General features: G+C 43.4%; 1 protein-coding gene across 1 annotated transcript; it reads right to left on the bottom strand.

The window, feature by feature from the left end:
- Positions 1-654: 654 nt before the first annotated feature.
- GPRC5D (G protein-coupled receptor class C group 5 member D) lies at positions 655-7,829 on the bottom strand. The gene is made up of 3 exons (XM_061206680.1): positions 6,935-7,829; positions 1,872-1,933; positions 655-723 (listed from the first exon to the last, which is right to left on the bottom strand). Exons 1-3 carry the CDS (start codon positions 7,827-7,829, stop codon positions 655-657), a joined length of 1,026 nt encoding a protein of 341 aa, XP_061062663.1.
- Between the last annotated feature and the right edge of the window lie 14,817 nt (positions 7,830-22,646).

Raw genomic sequence — 22,646 nt, 5'->3', positions numbered from 1 at the left:
TCTGGGTCAATCATATTTAGGGGCCCTTTATAAAAATGACTAGAGGGGTAATCCAGTACTAAGTTGCTACTGACATCTATAATTTGTCATATTAGCATGACCCTAATTTCATCAAACTGAGGTCTTTCGGTCCCATTAGTAAGAGGTGCCAATTTGTCCTAGCATTACTGGGGAAGGGAATCTTTCAGTTACATGAATGAAGAAAAAGGGACTCCCCTGGTAGTCCAGTGGTTAAGAATCCGCCTTCCAATGCAGGGGAGGCGGGTTCGATCCCCGGTCGGGGAACTAAGATCCCACATGCCGTGGGGCAACTAAGCCTGTGTGCCGCAACTACTGAGCTCCAGCGCTGGAACAAAGATCCCGCGTGCTGGAACAAAGATCCCGTGTGCAACTAGGACCCAATGCAGCCAAAAAAAAAAAAGAAAAAGAATGAAGAAAGAGACACATAGTCACGGTAGGGTGGCCAGCAAGATTGTAATTCTGCTTGAAAGGGCAGTCTCCTGATGAAGGGTCCAGATGGATGGAGAGGACTAGGTGTCAGGGAAGGAAGGATGAGCCGATGTTTTGTTGGCAGGTGGGCTTCCCAGTGGCCCATCAGGGCTACAGTAGGATGATCTTCTGGGTTTTCGCTACTCATGTTTCCTGTGGACTTTATCATTCTGCATCTTGCTGAGGGCTTACTTTAGCCCAAGAGATGAAATCCTCCTGTGTGGGATCAACAGTCTGCAAAAGAAGAAATGCCATCATCAGCTTTCTGAGGCAACATAGGGGATAATACTCTCCAAAACTATGCTTGAAATATTATCATTTCACCATCATTTAATCTTTTGATAATTAAAAAAAAAGAAAAAAATGTTGAGCCTATCCATATCACAACTACTTTACCATCTTCCCTCTTAGCCATTAACAAGAATCTTTTTGCAGGATTACTGGAAATTGAAAGTAATCCGAAAAATTCTTGGCGGGGTTAGTAAAGATTTTCTCATCGTGTAAAGGCCCTCTGGAGGATTAATTACAGCAGATGATATAGCTGTGTCCTGGTCTGTGTGTCATTCCAGGAAAAGGCAAATTCTCAGATAACAGACCAGAGGGTTTAACCTAGTTAGAGTTGCCTAGTACAGTTCATTGAACAAAGAGTCTGAGCATGGCTTTCCCTCTTGGATCTTAGTGACTTCTGATCCTCATAATAAAACAATTGTGTCCCAAAGTGGTATTTTTAGCTGTTCGGATTTGTGTGTCTTCGAGCCATCACGGCACAAACGCAAGTTACTTCCAGTCCTACTCAGCAGTGTCCCTCTGTTTTCGCAGGCAAGGATTAAAATTGGTACACCCATCTGGGCGTCCAGATGATGCTGACAGACCCAGCCCAGTTCTCGGGGCAGCCTGGGCTGCTGGAGCTAGACAGTGACTCAGAGAGGCAGCCAGCATGGCCCAGAGGATACATTTAGACAACTGATAATAAGAACAGATCTGACACTCATACATATTTATAATCCCCTGTTGTCCCCAAGGCAACAAGCCGTGAGCTTGCATCTCTTCACCCTCACACAAACCCTTCAAGCTGCCTTTTCTTTCAGGGACATTCACCTGCATCAGAATATACTGTCAATGGCAGTGGCGGAGGGGATTGGGAGGGGCTCGGGAGGGGCTCCTGCAGAGGCAAAGGCATGATTTAGCTTTATTGCACTGCCCTGGTGTGGATTCAGTCTGGATGGCTCAAGCTCCACATGCCTGGAGGGATGACCCTGCCCTGCCTCTCCTCTCTCAGGTCAGTACCGCCATTGGAGATGAAGACTGACCGCTCTCCTAAGGAAGGAGTGAGTTGTTCTGTCCTTCCCTGGAGAATGCAGATGGGCACATTTACCTGCTACTGAGTTGGGGTTACCATATTCAGTTAATGCTACATCCTCCTCAGCTCCATCACCGTCTTGGGCTGAAAGTCAAAGGAGAGAAGGGCTGGCTTAGTGTCACGGATTCACCTGGAAACAGCACACGAGGACTATGAGACTCAATGGCTTGCAAAGAGGCTCCTGACCCTTTAAAAAAGGAATTCTCCGCTGAGGCTGTGTGTGTGTGTGTGTGTGTGTGTGTGTGTGTGTGTGTGTTTTAATCTGTGATTTTAAAAAGAGTGTTTTTAAAGCTTCTGAGGAAGGTTGCATAGGGATCACATCTGTGTGCTCAGGAGAAGCACATCTGTGTTTAGTAACTGAAGAGGTTGAAGGCTCATCATCACTTTCTACAGAAAGAACACTAGCAGGGGGTCAGGGTCTTTGTACCTTCGTGACCTTGGGCATCTCACTGTCTTCAGCAGTAAAATAAAAGGCCTTCACTACATCATCTCTAAAGTCCCTTTAGGCTTGATACTCTGCAAGCTTTGGTTCAATTTTAAAAACTGGACATAGGGAATTCCCTGACGGTCCAGTTGTTTGCACTCTGCACTTCCACTGCAGGGGGCATGGGTTCGACCCCTGATCTGGGAATTAAGATCCCGCAGCCCATGCCGTGCGGCCAAAAAAAAAGAAAAGAAAAAAACCGGACATAATTTTTTAAATCCCTAAAGACCATTTTATACTGTCGTAGAATAATCACACTTGGTTGTTTAATATCTGTCTCCTCAACAAGCCTGTAAGCTCTGTGAAGACAGGAGTTGTGTCTGTCTCTTAGGCCAGGTCCTTGCTCGATACATAGTTGTCCTTTGATGGTCTGGGACGTAGCCGTGTCATTTTGTTCCTGCTTAGTGGCTGCAGCGCTGAGCGCACGGACTGTTCTGCCCTCTCACTTGTTGGCTGTGTTACCTGCGGCCAAGTTCCTTAACGTTTTGTTGCTTCTGTTTCCTGATGGGAGTAAAAGAGGGATCATGATGATCATAATAGTCAATCTATCTCATACGGTTGCTTTGAAGATGAAATCTATCAATATCTATAAAGCCCTTGGAATAGGACATGAAATATAGAAAGCAGCATAGTGCTTCCCTTTGTATATTGTTATTGGCGGTGGTGTTGGTGGTATAGTTATAATTGATGCTCTGACATCCTCCTCCTACTGGTGTTTTTTAGAGGGATTGAATCCTGTGAAAATAAAACATTCTTCTTTCAGCAGAAATGAACTGAATCCTTGGTTTAACTTTGTTCCTTGCAGCATAACAAGACTCCTTCCCACTCAGCCCCTTGGTAACCCGTGTTCCTCCAATAGTCTCATCAGACCAGATCATAAATTAGAGAAGCCTAATTCTCCGGCTTGAGTTATTGTTCACGAATTTACCAAAAAGTCGAGTGTTTCTCTCTATTAATCCTGCCACCACCTCCTGGTATGGATCCGAGTTGAGTAAGTAAGACCTTACATTGATACCTGGGGGGGCCAGGGACACTATGACCATCATTTCACTACAAGGAGCCTGAGCTCCCAGAGGTTGGGGAGCTTGGTTGGGTCTCAACGTTGGTAAGAAGCAGAGCTGAGCCTCGAAGCCAGGGCATGTGAGGACAGGGTCTGCACCCTTTCTGCTGCCCCATTATCCTTATCACCCAAGCATAATGACAAAGAGAATGTCATTATCCTTGCCTGGTCTGTCCTCACACAAAGCAAATCCTGCCCAGACTCACGTCTTCTTCTGTACTTTACGCCAGTTCGCTCTTTGTGACCTGTAGCTCTAGAGGGTGACAAAGAGAGGTTTTCAGGCTTGTCCCCCTGAAAGAACAAACAAAACACTGCCTGGGACCATCCAAATTTGGTTTCTCCTAGTAAGGTGGGCACCTTGAAGCAAAAAATGTTGAGAATTGTCCAAAAAAAGGCTATGTTTGCCAAAAGTTGGTATGCCTGGTACTTGCTGTAAGGAAAACAATCTGAAGGACCTCTGTTTGCAAGAACATTTTCCTCTCGTTTTACATCATTTGATATTCATTGACCCATTTTTACATTTCATAGCCTCATTATTTCTGTCTTAATAATACCTTCAAAAAAATCATACTAGATTTGTCTGTAGATATTTAAACACAGGATAGAAAAAATGCCCACAATTATGTGCTCCTTTAAAATATACAGGGGTCTTGCTTTTAGCAAACTTGATATAACAATATTCTAATTCATCTAAAACAGATAAAGCAGGCAATAATTAGAACAGGAGCTTTCCCTTCATAAACAAAGATTCATGGCTGATATTCTATATTTAAGGTCTTTGCAAATTATATCACATTTAAAATTCTCAGTTAAAAGAGCAATTGATTTTAAAAGCTCAATCAGTCTACAGTTTTTAAGGAACACATTTATAACATGGGGCAAAGAATATTTATACCCATTTGTTTGGTGTTTTGTAGTAATACGCCTGATTGCATTTTCATTCTCCATCAAGATGTTTTTATATCTTCGAACTAAGTCCCTAAGCCACTTCCGAGAGATAAAGACTAATCTTTTGAAAGACTTCCAAGGAAATGAAGTCCTTAATCCGCTTTGCTGATCTATTTCAGTGTGTACCAACTCTTAGTTTTGTATTTAATCTAAATGCTTTGTGCTTTGATTTGAGTCTATTTCTACCCTTCGTCTTTAGCTGGAGACAGAAAGCAGGACAACAACTTCTTGGAGAGAGGTATTCATACGTGTGAAATTCCCTGCTAATCCCCTCTTGTCTGACTCTTCTTTCAACTGAATAATTCTGGTCTCACAACCCAGTGGTAAATCAAATAATTATGTGACTGGAGTCATAGCTATAAATCAGAAGAGTCACGTGACAAATGCACGCCTCATGGACTGGTACAAAATGTTGTGTTTCAGTACAGAATTTAGAGAGAACCTGAATGTCCATGAGAAAGGCACATAAAGCTTAAGAACTACCATCTCAGTTTCACTGTCCTAACCTTTCCATGTAGGTCTGACATTATAACTCCTTCATCATCTCTGTGGTTTTCTACCCAGCCTCTCCCACACTTCTCATCAGTGGATCTCAGAACCGGAACGGGTATTCTTGTCAGAGACTGACAGATGCTGAGAACAACGGCCTGATTGTTCCAGCTGACCACTTGTCTGTTTACACAGCACTACGATTGTTTCTTGAGCAAACAAAAACAGACAGCCGTGGGCTGCGCTCCCACCGTCAGCTCATGACCTACAGCAACACTTAGGATTTTTTGAGTCATTGTTATTATACTGTACTGGTCTGGCTCTTATTTATTTTGTATCTCTTTGTATGTTTTTCCTAGCTAGGTGTCATCCTGTACTTTTTCTTGCGTTTTAATCATTCTTCTAATTTTTGATATTTGTACTTTTTCTAGGTGACCTAAATTCTGATTTCCTTCTCTAAGCTTAAGTTTCTGGTTATTCTGCCTAGTTTTGGAGAGCAATCTATATGTTCTTTTCTACACTATTGATTTTTTTTTCTGCCACAAAATATTGAGCTACGTTGACAATGACTCTCACTGGCAGAAATGGATTTTCTACCCACGCTCCAGAAATACGGATAGTTATAAGGAAACATTGTGCTTTTGAAAGCTCTTGCTTTTCCACTAAGACACTTCTTAGAACACTTTAAACACCTGCCTAGTCTTTTGGGCGTATGGAAAATTGATCATTACAAGTCCCAGTGGGTTTTGGGTATTATGAAACTCTAAGAACTTTCTCTCTCTCTCTCTGACTTTTGTTTCCTGGAAACATAACAGCAACAAAGCAAACAGAAGAAGTTTTATCCTATTTTTCGGTGAGAACTATGAGAAGTAGTTTCAAGAAAGATCGACTCTGCAATTCTGCCCCAAACCTCACATCATCAAAAGCAATGAAAAACTCTTAAAAGAAGGATGTATAGTGTCAATTTCCAACTCGTGGTCAACTGAACTGAAAAGAATTAATAGATGCTTCCATCTGCACAGGATTGAATTTGAGTATGTAATTAGCCATAGATTACAGCTCAAAAAAGTGTATGACTTAAAAGGAAAGCTTCTATTAATTTTTTTGAGCCTGGTGAGCATAATGTGTGCTATACAATATGTAAAATAACATCATCTTTGCACATTAGAAATACACTGTGAGAAATCAGATGCCTATTAAGACACAAAATTTGATGTAGAACTGTGATACTGGGTTATGAATAATAGGCCAGATATTTCAGAAAGGGATTAATGAGTTTTGACATATTTCCAGATAACTGAAATTAGCCACTAATCCCCCCAGGTTATTGGGGTCCAAGCCTCCTTGTTATCATGGATAATATATTTTATTCTTTAACAGTATATAGTCAGGTGGCTTGGTCTTATATAAGGATACAAATCCGACCCAGAAATTATTATGAAAATGTCACATAAGCAAGTTCTTTATTTCTATTAATGATTACACATCTGAGACTCTGCTCAGAATTCTGACTTCATGGCTCATCCTGTCACTTTTTGTAAACCTCGAAGGTTTTCAAGGAGTGAATGGTTTACAAAGTAGGAATCCAGTAGTTATTGGGCTTTGAGACTCTAATGAGGGGATGAGTCGTACAAATCAGTCTGTTATGATATTTGGGCAAGTTGGCTTTGAGACTTAAATTTGAAAAATGTCAGTCACTGGTGCCAGGGTTGCTTTTGCACTTGATGGCCAAAACATCTGCACTTAGCATAGTATGTCATGCAATGGCATGGCCCAAGCCTAATTTGGGGCTGGTTAACTCATTTTATAGGGGGTGCCTTTCTTTATCCAGCATGAATACTCAGAGCCACACCCTTTCTATTTAGGGCCTGTGAGTCATTTCTGTCTTGGCCTCTCCCCATAAATCTCTGTATTTCGGAGGAACTGAATTTTCAGAAAAGTTTAACCTTGACTCTGAGTGTCCCCATCTCCAGGCTTGAGCTATGTAGTCACCCACCTAAATTCTGACCATTCCCTTTTCTTTCTCTCTTGGTTCATCCTCTTGCCCTGTTTTTTCTCCTGCTTCTCTTACGGGAGAGCCTCCCCAAGCTTCCCAGGAAAGTACCTCTTGAGAGTTGCTGATTCTCCGCTCTGAAGCTGCGTTCATAAACTGGGAGTGGGCAAGCATTGCCTTGCAGAGGGCAATCCTGCTGACACGATCTATAGAGAAAGCACAGCTCCGGTATGATGTACAGCAGCAGGAAAACCCACGCGTTGGTGACCAGGGCGATGCAGAGGACAGGGTCGTCCCACTCGGGCTGCCGCTGGAGCTGTGGGTTGCCTCTCATGAGCATGGAGATCCACACCACCCAGATGATGATGGAGATGACCACGGTGACGAAGATGAGCCTTCCGTGCTGCTTCCAGTTCTCACACGGCCCACAGAAGGCAGCTTTGGAGACGAAGAACGTGAGGGCCATCAGGAAGAGGACGTAAACCAGGAGGACCACGAAGTCCATGTTGAGTTGACAGGGTGTCATATCCATAAACATCGTACCTCTGGTCATGATGAGAGTCACATACTCGGTGGCGATGATCGTCTGCAATAGGCTGACACCAATAGCAATGCACAGAATTTTCTTCCAAGAGAAGGACACTTGACCCCGGACCAGCTTCACCAGGTTGGAGGCATGAGCCAAGAGGCACGAGAAACAGAGAGCAAAGAGGACCCCAAAGAGAAAGTAGCGGATGGGGGCGGTCTGCTGATTGAGCTGGATGATGAAGGCAAAAGCAAGGCTGAAGAGCCCCAGCACACCCAGGAGGAAGAGGAACTGCGTGGGGAGGACATTCCACTGGCTGCAGTCTTGAACCCTTCTCATGAGGAAGAGAAATGCCAGGAGCAGCAAAATTGTAACTGCTATGCCAGTGGCTGCCAGGGACTCCAGAACAGTGCCCCACGCTCCCGTGGTGTCACAGAGGAAGTAATAGTCCCCAGTGGACTCTCTGCAGTCCTCATACATGGTGACTTGTAGGTGGACCTCACGAGAATGGTCTTTTGTTCCCGTGCAAAAAAAAAAAAAAAAAAAGTAAAAGACAAAGGAACAAACATAACTTCATAACTTGACCTGCACCCTCAAGAACCCCTGTTGGGTAGTCTTGGGCAGGATACTATAATATCTCTGATTCCCACATGAAGATACCTGGACCTACTGAATGAAATAGCTCAAAACTATCAACCCCTCAAAACGATCCTAGCTCTATCCTGCTGGGAAAGGAGAACCGTCTTCACTTAGGGGTTCCAGAAAACTCATGAATTTTCACGTCATAATTTCCACCAAGACTTTTTGAGGGCTAAGGCAGAATCTTTTTCATAAAAATCGGGCATGTGACCACGTTTGCATGATGGTTAGGACTCCAGTTATAGCAGGCTCCAGAACAAGGGTTGTCAACATTAATGGACCATTTGATCATTCAAGACATGAGGCACTGCTCGAAGGAGACAGGCAGATGATCTTTCCCAGTCATTTTAATGACTCTTCCTTCTTTTAATTCAAGTCAATCCAAGGCAGCGCATTACAGTTAAATACCCACTGTTTTAGTCTGTCAAAGAATTTTACAGAAAGGTCTCTGCCTTCAATTAACTTTTTGGAGAGTTTTGCACCAAACTCTATGTCTTGCCTGGGGTTGCCTAGAAAAACATCACACATATTCATTTGGAAACAAGTACCTTGCAGCTGAATACCTCTAGCTCTACTCCCCTTCAGCTATTCCCAAGCCAGCTGGCTGGAGTGACCCAGGCTGACAGCTGAGGGCATGGCCCCTTCAGTCCCACTTACCTCCTCTGTGTGCACGCTGGAGGCCGAGACTGTAGTGGCTGTGAGGTTGTAACTGCCAATGAGTAAGAAGGAGACAACCTCAGTGTCTTTAATCTCTCCCCAAACGGGCGGAAGGATGGAGGCCCGCTCTCGGGTTCCTGCAGGGCCTATAAAGGGGCGTGGCTTTAGGAAAGACCGCCTCCTCCCCACAGCCTCCGATGTGATCTGGAGGCTGCGAGAGGCCCTCTGTTGGGCTCACGTGAGGACACTTCGTTCTTCTTCTGACCTACTCCCTAAAAAGCCATCTCCAGTCTTCCCCACGTCTTGATCATAAGATCCAAAAGAGCATCCATCCCAGAGGAATAAGAGGTTTACTGGGCCATAAAGAAGGGTTATGCACATTAAAAGGGCCAGTGGTTGGCTTCAGTGTGATTAGGGGAACTTTGTCTTCTCTGCTCTGCCCATTTCTTTTCCTCTCCTGTGGAGGTCCTTCCTCAGGCTTTTTTTTTTTTTTTTTTTTTAGTATTTTGTTTATTTATTTATTTATGGCTGTGTTGGGTCTTCGTTTCTGTGCGAGGACTTTCTCTAGTTGCGGCAAGCGGGGGCCACTCTTCATCGCGGTGCGCGGGCCTCTCACTATCGCGGCCTCTCTTGTTGCGGAGCACAGGCTCCAGACGCGCAGGCTCAGTAATTGTGGCTCACGGGTCTAGTTGCTCCGCGGCACGTGGGATCTTCCCAGACCAGGGCTCGAACCCGTGTGCCCTGCATTGGCAGGCAGACTCTCAACCACTGCGCCACCAGGGAAGCCCCTTCCTCAGGCTTTGGCTGCCCATCAAGTGGGGTCCCTACCTGGACCAGCTCTTCTGGGATTGCCAAAGCCTTTGGTATAATTTCCCTCTCTCCTTGCTCTCCTCACCCCCATCAGAACGTACTCTTTCTGGGTCTCATTCCATCGTGGCTTTCCCAGGGCCCAAGATAGAAGAACTGGCAGTTAAAAGGTCCAGCTGATATTGGTATAACATATTCTTTTTCTCTGTGGTGACGTATAATAGAGCACGCAGCACAGGGTCCAAGCTATACTGACCTTAGGCCACCCCCCAACCCCCCCTTCAAATTTACTTAACTCCTTGGTTCTTTTCCTGGATATTTGCATTTTTAAAATATGTTTGGAGGTTTTCCTTGCTTTCATTTTTTTAATGAATTATTATTTTTATTTTATTTTTAAAAATTTTTTATCGGGGTATAGTTGGTTTACGACGCTGTGTTTGTGCTGTACGGCAAAGTGAATCAGTTATACATATACATATATCCACTCTTTTTTTAGATTCCTTTCCCGTATCGGCCATTACAGAGTATTGAGTAGAGTTCCCTGTGCTAGGCATTAGGTCCCTATTAGTTATCTGCAATTAATTTTTTAAAATAGAAGTATAGTTGATTTACAATGTTATGTTAGATTCTGGTGTACAGCAAAGTGGTTCAGAGAGATATATATCTTTGCTGTTGATATATATTCTTTTTCATGTTCTTTTCTGTTATGGTTTATTACAGGATATTGAATATACGGATATTTTCATTTGACAGAGGACTTCTGAAGACCCCAATCAGTGCTTGTTAGTGTGGTTTCAAGTGTCCCTGTGATCTGGCCCCTCCCTCTCCCATCCAACCATATTTCTTTCAGGTCTCCTGACCCTGTGTTTTATTCAGGTTGGTTTTCTCACTCCCATCTGCTTGCCTTCTCTTAGAGGTTGTCCCTGTCCTGAACTGCCTTTTGCTTTATTCCCACTTATCCTCTGTGCTCAATTCCCATTGATCTTGCTTCCTACCCAAATACACTTTCGCTACCTCTGAGGTCTAGTTCATCTTATCTCCCCTGTGAGCTTCCCTGATCACTCTGGCCCTCACTGATCACTCCTGCCGGGAACTCTACAACATGTAGGGTCTGTGCTGTCCAAAATTAGAAATAATATTTTCTGCCCATTTTATTTGTATTAATCAATTTATTAATAACTATAAGCAATAAATGAATTTAAATAATACATCTATTAATTACTTTTATTTGTAATGGTCTCATCCCCTTGATTAGACTTGTAGTTGCTTGGGGGTTAGGCTCTATGTTTTATGTCCCCATAGCACCTGGCCCTGTGGGGAGCACCTCCTAGGTGATGGATGGGTTGATTAATTGAAGGATTCTAATGATAGAATTCCAGGCCATGTGAGGGTACTTTTTAGCAGTGTGGTTTTCCAACCAATGCTTTTAAATGGAAACCACCTGCAAATAAATCAGAATCTTAACAAACCCTGGACAAATTCATTCTGCAGTGGTGTTCTATCATATAAAGGCTCTTTAACTTTATTTTTTATTTTTAAAAATTTATTTATTTATTTATTTATTTATGACTGCATTGGGTCTTTGTTGCTGTGCGTGGGCTTTCTCTAGTTGAGGTGAGCGGGGGCTACTCTTCTTTGTGGTGCGCAGGCTTCTCATTGCGGTGGCTTCTCTGGTTGTGGAGCACGGGCTCTAGGCGCGCGGGCTTCAGTAGTTGTGGCACGTGGGCTCAGCAGTTGTGGCGTGCGGGCTCTAGAGTGCAGGCTCAGTAGTTGTGGTGCACGGGCTTAGTTGCTCTACAGCATGTGGGATCTTTCCGGACCAGGGCTCGAACCCGTGTCCCTGCATTGGCAGGCGGATTCTTAACCACTGCGCCACCAGGGAAGTCCCAAGACGCTTTAACTTTAAAAAGCTTTTTTTTTTCCTCTGAGAGAAGATGATTCTAGGGAGAAGAGTCCTCCCCTTTACTTGCTTTGGGCATAATCACGGTCTGTCTGAAGCTGTAAAAGCTAATCTAAAGTTTACGTGAAGCGTAAAGGAATTTTCCAGATGCTAAAATGTGACATCCAGGAGGATTCACTCAAAGACCCTTGTGAGCTGTGAAACTGCTGTTAGTAGACCAACAGGAAGATTTCCCATTTAATTCTTCCAAGAGGACTATTTTGGTGGCCCTGTCTCTCCTCCCGCCCAGTTCTGGCTGGCCTTTAGTCATGGCATTCCTCACTGTTGTGAGGTCTGAGCTCCTGGTGTGCTAGTCTTCTAAGGAGATTCCTCCTGACCCCCTGAAGGCTTGAAGCAGGTGAATTAATGGGTTAATGACCACAAAGCCCTTTGAGCACCTTAGATAAAAGAACTGTCACAGGTACTAATTATTGTTATTTTAAAATCTGGAGTCATAGGATTAGCCTATCTGCTCTGGGCCCTAAGGAAATGAGGGCTTCCTTTGCTTACTCACACCTCCTTACTTTTGTCTTTTATGTGGTGACAACATCACACCAAACAGCTCAGATATGGCTTTGATAAGTCAAATTATACTGATTACAACGAGTCCATTGAAAATGGAGATAAAACAGTCAAGAGGCCAAACGCCTTTTGCCAAACATCTATTTGCATTGTTTCCTTCTCCCAGAAACAGAGCTGGAGGGAATGTTAGAGGTGACCTAGTCTAACCCTTTCATTAATAATAATAAGGAAGCCACCATTATAACATGAAGAATTTAGCAATAAGGAAGCAGAGGCCCAGAGAGACGAAGGGACGTGCCCAAGGTGTGGAATGTTAGAGGGAGACAACCAGCGTTGTCTGACTCCTGGTCCCATTCTTGCTGCTGTACCAGGTTGCTTTCCTGACACTTCTCACCTTGTGACGACAGGCCCTAAGAGAGATAAGCCCTTAGATGTGATAAGTCGGTCAAGACGTGAAAGAAAAAAAAAGATTAGGAGAGTGCATCACATACCCTTCATCCCCAAACAGCTGTCATGGCAACCATGTGAGGACCAGCTAGCTGTGTGAGATGGGGTGAGTTAGCTGGGAACATCCTTCACTCTTCTGCTCACTGCCCTCTCCAGGGCTGGCTTCATGGGGGTGCCACCAGTGCCATTGTTCAGGGCCCAACACACAGAAGTGTCCTGTACTTGGAATCTAATGCTTTGCTGTCACTGTTTTGAAATTCTTATTAATTTAATCTTTGAATTTGTGTTTTATCAGTGAAGTCAGATGGGACAATGGAGCAGGCACTGGGGGCTTGGAGCCTCGGCTCATGCATGACCTGCCTTCCATGGTGTCTATGTCTCATCGCCCCCCTGTCTCTCTGGGACAGGTTCTCAGCCACCCCTCCATGCCACCCCAGGTGCACTGGGTCACCTGGTTTCCTCATTTCTGCCCCTGTCTCTCGACTGCTGCCACATTCCACCTGGACTCACCTGTCTGACGTGGGTTGGGGTGATGGGGCCTTGGAAACGGGAGATTGACTTATGTCCAAGCAGGGTCCTACATTTTCATTTTGCACTGGGCCCTGCAAATTATGTAGCTGGCCCTGGGCATCTCCTTCAGTTTTCTGGTATATGATGGCTAACTTGATCAATTTCCTATCAGGATGTTAATGTTGTACAGTTTAATTGTATATTATAATGTGCAGTTAGTTGTGAAGAACCACAGTGTTTTATTTGGGTCAGGAAATTGTGAAGACTCTCAACTGAGTATTATTTAATTAGTATTCAGAGTATTTTGGGGGAAGGAAGTTATCTGACATTTTTTCCCCAGTTGGTGGCTATTATAACTTTTTTCTTTTTGGCTACATTGGGTCTTCATTGCTGTGCGCAGGCTGTCTCTAGTTGCGGCGAGCAGGGGCTACTCTTCGTTGTGTTGCGCGGGCTTCTCATTGCGGTGGCTTCTCTTGTTGTGAAGCACAGGCTCTAGGGCACACGGGCTCAGTAGTTGCGGCTTGCAGACTCTGGAGCGCAGGCTCAGTAGTTGTGGCGCATGGGCTTAGTTGCTCCACAGCATGTGGGATCTTCCCAGACCAGGGACCGAACCCGTGTCTCCAGCATTGGCAGGCAAATTCTTAACCCCTGCACCACCACGGAAGTCCCTATTATAACATTTTAATTGAACTAATATACATTGCTCTTATACTGGGTTGTTTTATCATTATTAGTAGAAAGAAGATGATGGGAAAATGTAGAGGTATGTTCAAGTTCAACTTCTCGATCTGGAAGTGTAAACATGACAATATTGAGAAAAATGCTGACCAATAAAAATTTTTATTTTATTTGAGCTGCATTCTGAAAAGGAAGAAGTAGATGCAAAATCTTATAATGAAGATTATTTAAGTGTGATTTAATAAAATATGCAAAGCTTAACAAAAATGAGAGACAACACATAATTTGTGATGAAATTTTTACAAATGAAAACTTAAAATCTTCAAAATTAAAAACACACACGAGAAAATAACATGGTAACCTGTCAATAAGTCCCTCACATTTCCAAAGGGAAAATACATAAATTTATCAATGATTTCTAAGTTGTCATCTACTATTAATGAAAGAGACTTCTAATAATCTATTTAACAACATATTAAGTGGCAAAAAGGAAAACGGGTCACACAGCTGCTAAAAATTATTCTTCCAGTATGTATGGAATAGTACCTATGATTTTTGAGGGTAAAATGATAAATCAGCTGACAAATTAAAAATTAAACCTCTTGGGCTTCCCTGGTGGCGCAGTGGTTGGGAGTCTGCCTGCTAATGCAGGGGACACGGGTTCGAGCCCTGGTCTGGGGAGATCCCACATGCCACAGAGCAACTGGGCCCGTGAGCCACAATTACTGAGCCTGCGCGTCTGGAGCCTGTGCTCCGCAACAAGAGAGGCCGCGATAGTGAGAGGCCCGCGCACCGCGATGAAGAGTGGCCCCCGCTTGCCGCAACTAGAGAAAGCCCTCGCACAGAAACGAGGACCCAACACAGCCAAAAATAAATAAATAAATAAATTAAAAAAAAAAAAAAAAAAAGAAAAAGAAAAAAAAAAAATTAAACCTCTTAGTATCTCATAATATCTCACCAAATCTGTACTACTGCAGAACATAGGGAAGCAACGTTTTAATGCAATTATAGTCTGATATAGAGTTTGTGATTCAGCTTGATAAAAGCACTGATATAAATTTCCAACAGTTTCGATTAGATCGGATATGAGTGACAAAAGGATTTTTTTCTTTTTTTAAAAATATCTTTATTGGAGTATAATTGCTTTACAATGTTGTGTTAGTTTCTGCTGTACAACAAAGTGAATCAGCTATACGTATACATATATCCCCATATCCCCTCCCTCTTGAACCTCCCTCCCACCCTCTCTATTCCACCCCTCTGCCACAAAGTATCCAGCTGATCTCCCTGTGCTATGCGGCTGCTTCCCACTAGCTATCTATTTTACATTTGGTAGTGTATATATGTCAGCGCTACTCTCTCACTTCGTCCCAGCTTACTCTTCCTCCTCCCCGTGTCCTCAAGTCCGTTCTCTACGTCTGAGTCTTTATTTCTGCCTTGCCACTAGGTTCATCAGTACCGTTTTTTTTAGATTCCATATATGCACTTTAGCATATGATATTTGTTTTTCTCTTTCTGACTTACTTCACTCCGTATGACAGACTCTAGGTCCATCCACCTCATTACAAATAACACAATTTTGTTCCTACAAAAAGATTTTTATAGGGGATTTTTTGTGGTGTTTAATTTCACACACAACTGGATTAGATATGATCTCTGAGTTGGAAAATATATATATATATTTAAAATAAATTTATTTATTTATTTATTTATGGCTGCGTTGGGTCTTCGTTGCTGTGTGCGGCCTTTCTCTAGTTGCAGCGAGCGGGGGCTACTCTTCGTTGCAGTGCGCGGGCTTCTCATTGTGGTGGCTTCTCTTATTGCGGAGCATGGGCTCTAGGCGCGTGGGCTTCAGTAGTTGTGGCTCGCAGGCTCAGTAGTTGTGGCTCACGGGCTTCAGTAATAGGCGCGCGGGCTCTAGAGCACAGGCTCGGTAGTTGTGGCGCACGGGCTTAGTTGCTCTGTGGCATGTGGGATCTTCCTGGACCAGGGATCGAACCCACGTCCCCTGCATTGGCAGGCAGATTCTTAACCACTGCACCACCAGGAAAGCCCAAAAATATATTGTTAATTCAGCTGTTTAAACTGGAAAACTGTAGAGGAATTATAAGCTTAGACAACAAATATGACCAGAAAAAATGACTAACAACCATGGTTTATTCATCATGAAGCTTTGGCACCTAAAGAAATTTTACTTGAACCTCACAAATTTATTGAAATCAAATGAAAAGCCAGTGAGCAAAACCTTTAGACATATTTTGTTCAGATGTTGGAGCTGGCTGTATCCATTTACGTACACGGTGGAATTCCTGGTTGCCAGAAGGTAAAATACTAAGCTAAGCATAATACATACACTCAGAAATAAGATGTAGATTTCTTGAACTGAAAAACTATCTCATTTGGCAGATATTTTTGGACATGGTATTCGGATAATAAAAGTGCACATTTAACTGATTTTGGGACATTCTTAAGTACAATTTTGGAAGAAAATCGTGATATATTTTAACGTGTCAAACACATTCAAGGATTCCAAAAGACGTGGTGGTTTTAAAAGATGGCTGTAATTCATCAAGAGATGGGGTCAAATTCCCCTCCATTTGAAGCCCTGGCTGGCCTTAGTGGTTCTCTTGTAACCAATAAAATGGGGTGGAGGTGATGATGTGCACATTCTACCAAGGCTAGGTCAAAAGATGCCTTGCAGCTTCAGTTTTGGTCCCTTGGAATGCTTGGTCTCTGGCTGCTTTCTCCTGAGACACAGTTGCTTTGTTCTTAGAATCCCAAGCCACACAAGAGACCACATGTAGGTTCTCTGGTCAACAGCACCAGCTGAGTCCAGCCTTCCAGCCATGTGGCCAAAGCACCAGACATGGGAATGGAAAAGCCAGTTGGGAAATGGATCCTCTTGTTCCAGCGGTTCAATTAAACCGTCGCTAAACAGGATTTATGTACATGTCAAATGCAAGACTTACTTGCATTGCTATGAGTTTTCTACAAGTTAAAGTTTATTTCTATAGAGTTCTAAAATAGCCTAGTCGAAGCCAAAGGCACACATCTTTATAGGATCAGGTAATCTCAGAGGCACCAGCATTCCATCGAAAGGATGTTCATTCCAAAGTCTTTAAATTTTCCTTATAAAGAAGGTAATTCTAGCTGCTGTATGTTCCCAACAAAATTGTAACACATAGAATGGAAGGTTATAAAGTCAGTTTGAATGAAATAAAGTTAGAGATACGCATTGTTACATTTTGCTTTTCTCTCAAGGTCACAATCATTACTTTTTCGAGGAAAATATGAAGCTTGAAAGAAAAATGTTTGAATAAAAGATCCATTTGAGGGACTTCCCTGGTGGTGCAGTGGTTAAGACTCCGCACTCCCAATGCAGGGGGCCCAGGTTCGATCCCTGGCCAGGGAACTAGATCCCACATGCATGTCGCAACTAAAAGTTCGCATGCCACAACTAAGGAGCCTGAATGCTGCAACTAAGGCCCGGCACAACCAAATAAATAAATAAATATTTAAAAAAAAAAGATCCATTTGCTTTTCAAAACTGTGAATCAATAATTGAATTAAACTTGAACAATGAAGAGAATAAATGATTGCATTTAATTCTTATACTGAAGAATGATAAAAAGACATTATGTTTATCATGTGGATTAAGATTAAAGAAAAATTTCCAGTGCTAAATAGAGAGTATTACTATATTACTAATCACAACAACCTATCTGGGTTAATTTTTAGGGTTTTCAATTTTGGTTGGATTTAAAAAGGGAAAGAACCAGGTCCAACAGTGTACCAGATGTACACACTGCTTTCTCCTCAGGTAGTACATGGAATGAATTTACAAACAGGTAAGCACATTTGTTCACTAAATAAAAATCATGTCTAAATTTTTGTTTCTGTGTTGTTATTTAAAGTTTTTATATTCTATATAAATATCAGTAAAATACTATGCAATGTTGTCTCTGCTATGCTTTTTAAAATGACTTTTTATTATTTATTTATTTATTTTGGCCATGCCGCACAGCATGTGGGATCTTAATTCCTCCACCAGGGATTGAACCCATGCCTCCTGCAGTGGAAGCACGGAGTCTCAACCACAGGATTGCCAGGGAAGTCCCTAACAGACTTTTTTGAAAAAGCAGTTTTAGGTTTACAGAAAAATGGAGTGTAAAATACAGAGTTCCCATTCTCCCCCTTCCCCGCCTCCTACTTCAGTTTCCCCTATTATTAACATCTTGAAATAGTATGGTACCTTTGTTACTATTGATGAACTAATATTGATTCATTATTATTACCTGAAGTCTATTGTTTCTGATGTTTACATTTGTTCTTTTTTTTTTTTTTTCATTCAGATTTGGTTTATGTAGAAAAGTACTAGATTAACTTCAACAATGGGGGGAGGGAATAAAGCTTAATTTGCATTTGGGTAAAGAGGGTCAGCTTAACATATAATTTAGTTTCTTTCTTTTTTTTTTTTTTTCACACACTGTATTTTATTTTTACAAGAGATAAATAGACTGACACCAAGCATTGTACATGGATGACCACAAAAGCAACAATGATTGCAATTACCAAATATGAAACACACTCATACTATGTCATAATATTGACATTCAGTTTGACATACATTTGTTCTTTGTGTTGTAAATTCTATGGATTTTGACAAATGTATAATAACGTGTATCCATCATTACAGGACCATATAGTATCATTTCACTACTCTAAAAATCACCTATGCTCTACCTATTCATCCCTCCCTCTCTCCCCTACTCTGCTTTTACTTTATCATTGGTAGTAATGGGAAATACCGTTTCATAAAACATGTGTTACGTGTGTGTGTGAGCGTTCGTTCTGGATTGAAAGGTAAAATGTATTTCTGATGCTGGGCTGGGGTGAAAAAGAAGCTTGAAAAATACTAGTCTCATCAAATGAGCGCTTGCTCACCCTCTGACTTGAGTTGGATGTTTGCTATGATCTTGGGCAAGTGTCTTGATCTCTTTAAGCTTAATAAATGTTTCCTCTTCCCTGTGGGTATATTTACATAAAGGAAAAAATGATTTTTGTGATCATTTGGTCTGGGCTGAGTTAAAGAGTTTTGAAAGCAACATGATGGTATAAACCACACCCAAAGTTAAGTAAGACTGCTTAGCCTAAGAGTACTAGGAATCTTAAAGGACTTTTATACCTTAATTATCAGCGTGCAAAGTATTATGTTAAATTCAAATGTTAGGTCTTACATATTAAAGTAGCCCATTTATTTACTCCTAGAACCTCTCCCTAGAAATCTGTTGTTGGCATTAACTCACTCATGTGCTTGTTCATTCTTCTAATGACTTTTAAAAAATTTTTTATTTATTTCTTTTTGGCTGCGTTGGGTCTTCGTTGCTGCGCGTGGGCTTTCTCTAGTTGTGTCGAGCGGGGGCTACTCTTCGTTGTGGGCTCAGTAGCTGTGACGTGTGGGCTCAGTAGCTGTGGCTCGCGGGCTCTAGAGCGCAGGCTCAGTAGTTGTGGCTCACGGGCTTAGTTGCTCCGTGGCATGTGGGATCTTCCCGGACCAGGGCTCGAACCCACGTCCCCTGCATTGGCAGGCGGGTTCTTAACCACTGCGCTACCAGGGAAGTCCTTTCTAATGACTTTTTATGAGCATCTATTTCGTGCCAGCCACTGTGCCTGTGCTTGAGCTGTTGTTACCAGGTCCAAGCTCATACTGCTCGCTGCATGACAGGCCAATAAATTGAGGGACGAGCTGTTGGGGCAAGTAATAGCGACTTTACTTGGAAACCAGCAGACCAAGAAGATGGTGGACAAGTGTCCCAAAGAACCATCTTCCCCGAGTTAGAATTCAGGCTTCTTTTATACAGAAGGGGTGGAGGTAAAGTCCTGGTGCCTGCCAGACTCTTCCTGCAGCCGTTCAGATGTGGGCCTGGTTAGGATGTTTCTTGCAAGCTAAACAAAGGTATTTTAGCTTAAAGTTCATTACCTGGGAGGCAGGGTTCCAAGAGATGGGCCATTTTATGTAATTTAGTGCTTAACTTGTAATTGTGATTAACTTGTAATAGAATATAAAGGTTCTTCCCTATTACAATATCACATCACATGAGGCTTAGGGCCCATCACCTGTATTCAAGTTGCTTACAGACTGGGGGTGAGTAGAGGGTAAGCAGGTAATGAAAACAGCAAATATTCTGTGTGTACACCAGCGAGGGGGTCAGAGAAGACGTTTCAAGAGGGAGAGATGTCTAAGCTGAGGGAAGCTTTGTGAAATGAGGGGTAAGAGAGCTCCAGGCAGAGGAAACAGCCCCCATGATGACCAACGTGAGCCATGGCGAGTAGGTGAGTGTGGAGGAAGCACCAATGGGTGAGAGAGAAGGAGGCAGAGGGTCCCAGGCCTTGTATTTTAAGGAGTACAGATGCTATTCGGAGAGTAATTTTATGTATTGTGTTTAAGCTTTATATTGCATTGCGTTTAATATAATTCATTTATTTACTTCTCCAACACATCATTATGGAGCATCTCTATTTCTTTTGCCGAATCCTGTGGCTATAGTGATGAACAAAAGAGACATGTTTCTTGTGCTCAATGAGCTTACAGTTTGGTGGGAGAGCAGCCAATAAAACAGCAAAAAAAAAGAAAAGTATATATATGTATATATTTATATATAAATATTTACTGATTGTGGAAAGTACTATAAAAGATGCTGTGATGGGGAACAATGGAGTGGGGTGCCTCTGTTAGGGTGGGTTAGGGGGGGCCTCTCTGAGAAGCAGAGACCTGGAGGATGGGGAAGAGCCAGCCACGCCCATGCAGAGTGGGAGAAAGAGCGTTCCAGGCAGAGAGGTCAAGATGGGCAGGAGCCTGAAGGTGCCAAAGATCGTGGAAATTTGAGGAATTGCAAGAAGCCCATTGTCTGCATCACGGAGGGTATAGCAAAAGAGGAGAGTGGAGATGGAAGTGGGCATCAGTTGGTACAGGCACTTGCAACCCAGGGAATGGAGTCTGATGTCACAGGAAACCACTAAAGGGCATGAAGTAGGGAAGATGAATTGTGGAAAAATCACTCTGGCTGCAGACTGTCTAACCTCACAAGGAACACGAGGCATTTGAGAATGGATGAGCGGACCAGGACAGGAAGCAGGAGGCTGTCTCGAGAGTCCAGGTGAGCTGTGATGGTGGCTATGAGTTTCCTAGGGTTGGGTGGGGCTGACAGAGAGAGCCAGTAAGGTTCAAGAGACACTTTGGAAGTGGACTCTCTGTCTGGCTGGTGGTTGGGAGACAGAGAATGAAGGAAAACTGGGCTCCTGATACCCACAAACCTGTTCCACCAGCAGCCTTCCGGCGTTTATCAGAAATCCATCCTTCCAGTTGCTCAAATCAGAAGTCTTGGACTCATCTTGACTTTTCTCTTTCATGCCGCATGGATAGATCCTGTTGGTTCTATCTGGAAAATATATACAGACTCTGATCACTTCTCACCACTTTGATGTCACCAGCCGGGCCTGACTCATTGCCATCTCTTGTCAGATGGCTGCAGTGGCCTCTTAACTGGCCGTCTGCTTCCACTTTTGTCTCCCAACCGCAACCCTGACCCTACACCTCTTCCAGTGTATAATCAATACAGCAGCCAGAGGGGTTCTTTAAAAAGTTGAGTTTGATTATGTCAGCCCTCTGCTTAAAATACGGCAGCAGGCTTCTCTATTTTATAAGAGGAAAAGCCAGTCTTTAAAGTGGCCTTTAAGGGAGTTCTCTGGCGGGTCCAGTGGTTAGGATTCAGCGCTCTCATTGACATGGGCCTGGGTTCAATTCCTGGTCTGGGAACTAAGATCCCGCAAGCTGCACGATGCAGCCAGAAAAAAAAAAAAAAAAAAAAAGAATAAGAAAAAGAAGTAGCCTTTTAAGGCCTTAAATGACCAGGCCCTTCTCATTACCTCTCTGACCTTAGCCTTTGCTTATGCCGTTTCAGCCTCTCTGACCTGTTCCATAATCACACAGGCTCGCCTTTCTTAGCGTCTTTGCACTGGCTGTTTCCTCTGCCTAGAATGTACTTCCTTCCCCCCGACAACCAACCACAGGGCTGCCTTCAAGGCTTTGTTCCCTAAGATGCCTCCCCTGACCATACCCATCAAAGTTTCACACAACCCTCTCCATCCCGTACTCTCTAACGCTGCCCAATTTCTTATCCCACTCTACTTTTAAATTTTCCACAGCCTTTATTACTTTCTAAAATATAATGTAACAAAGAATTGTTCACTCTCTCTATTCCCTACCCTACAAGGGCAAGGGTCTTTGTCTGTTTTGTTCACTGATAAATCTAATTGCCCAGAACAGTGCTTGGCATACGGCAGGGGCTCGGGAAATACCTGTGAAATGAAGGAATGATGAGAAGGAATTCAGAATGTGTTTAGCCAGACGGTGGAGCCAAATATCACAAACAATAAGCACAGGCTAAAGCAGGGCTAAGCGGGAAGACTTAGAGGCGGAGTCAGCAAAAGGTGTGTGGTCTCCCAGACTCCCACTCCTGACCGGGCACGGCTGGAGGCACTGCGGCTGACTTCATGCCGCAGGAGAGGGTCCCCACTCCTCCCCACCCTCCCCTCCATCTTCTGTAAGAGACATTGGGAGGCCAAGCCATCAAGTTGAAATGGGGGCTTTCCCGGGGAGGGCGGGGGAAATGGCCCTGTTGGCAGGAGGAATGTTCTGACCTCAGATGATAGCTGCGTGGGGAGGGGAAACTGCCTGAGGACCATCCAGCAAATAAGGAAGATTTGTCTCTTAGGATGAGTTCCGGTTTTTTTTTTTTTTTACTTATTTTTTGGCTGCGTTGGGTCTTCGCTGCTGCGCGCGGGCTTTTCTCTAGTTGCGGCGAGCGGGGGCTACTCTTCGTTGCGGTGCGCGGACTTCTCATTGCGGTGGCTTCTCGTTGCAGAGCACGGGCTCTAGGTGCGTGGGCTTCAGTAGTTGTGGCTCGCAGGCTCTAGAGCGCAGGCTCAGTAGTTGTGGTGCATGGGCTTAGCTGCTCCGTGACATGTGGGATCTTCCCGGACCAGGGCTCGGACCCATGTCCCCTGCATTGGCAGGCGGATTCTTAACCACTGTGCCA

Source organism: Eubalaena glacialis, chromosome 11, assembly GCF_028564815.1.
Source record: "Eubalaena glacialis isolate mEubGla1 chromosome 11, mEubGla1.1.hap2.+ XY, whole genome shotgun sequence".
Classification (NCBI taxonomy): Eukaryota; Metazoa; Chordata; class Mammalia; order Artiodactyla; family Balaenidae; genus Eubalaena; species Eubalaena glacialis.
This window is presented reverse-complemented; position numbering and strand designations above follow the sequence as displayed.

Coding starts and splice junctions, on each gene's coding strand:
- GPRC5D (XM_061206680.1), bottom strand. CDS start 7,829: ATGTATGAGGACTGCAGAGAGTCCACTGGGGACTATTACTTCCTCTGT. Junction 1,934..6,934: donor GAATCAGCAACTCTCAAGAG/GTACTTTCCTGG, acceptor TTTGACTTTCAG/CCCAAGACGGTGATGGAGCT. Junction 724..1,871: donor AATATGGTAACCCCAACTCA/GTAGCAGGTAAA, acceptor CTTCTTTTGCAG/ACTGTTGATCCCACACAGGA.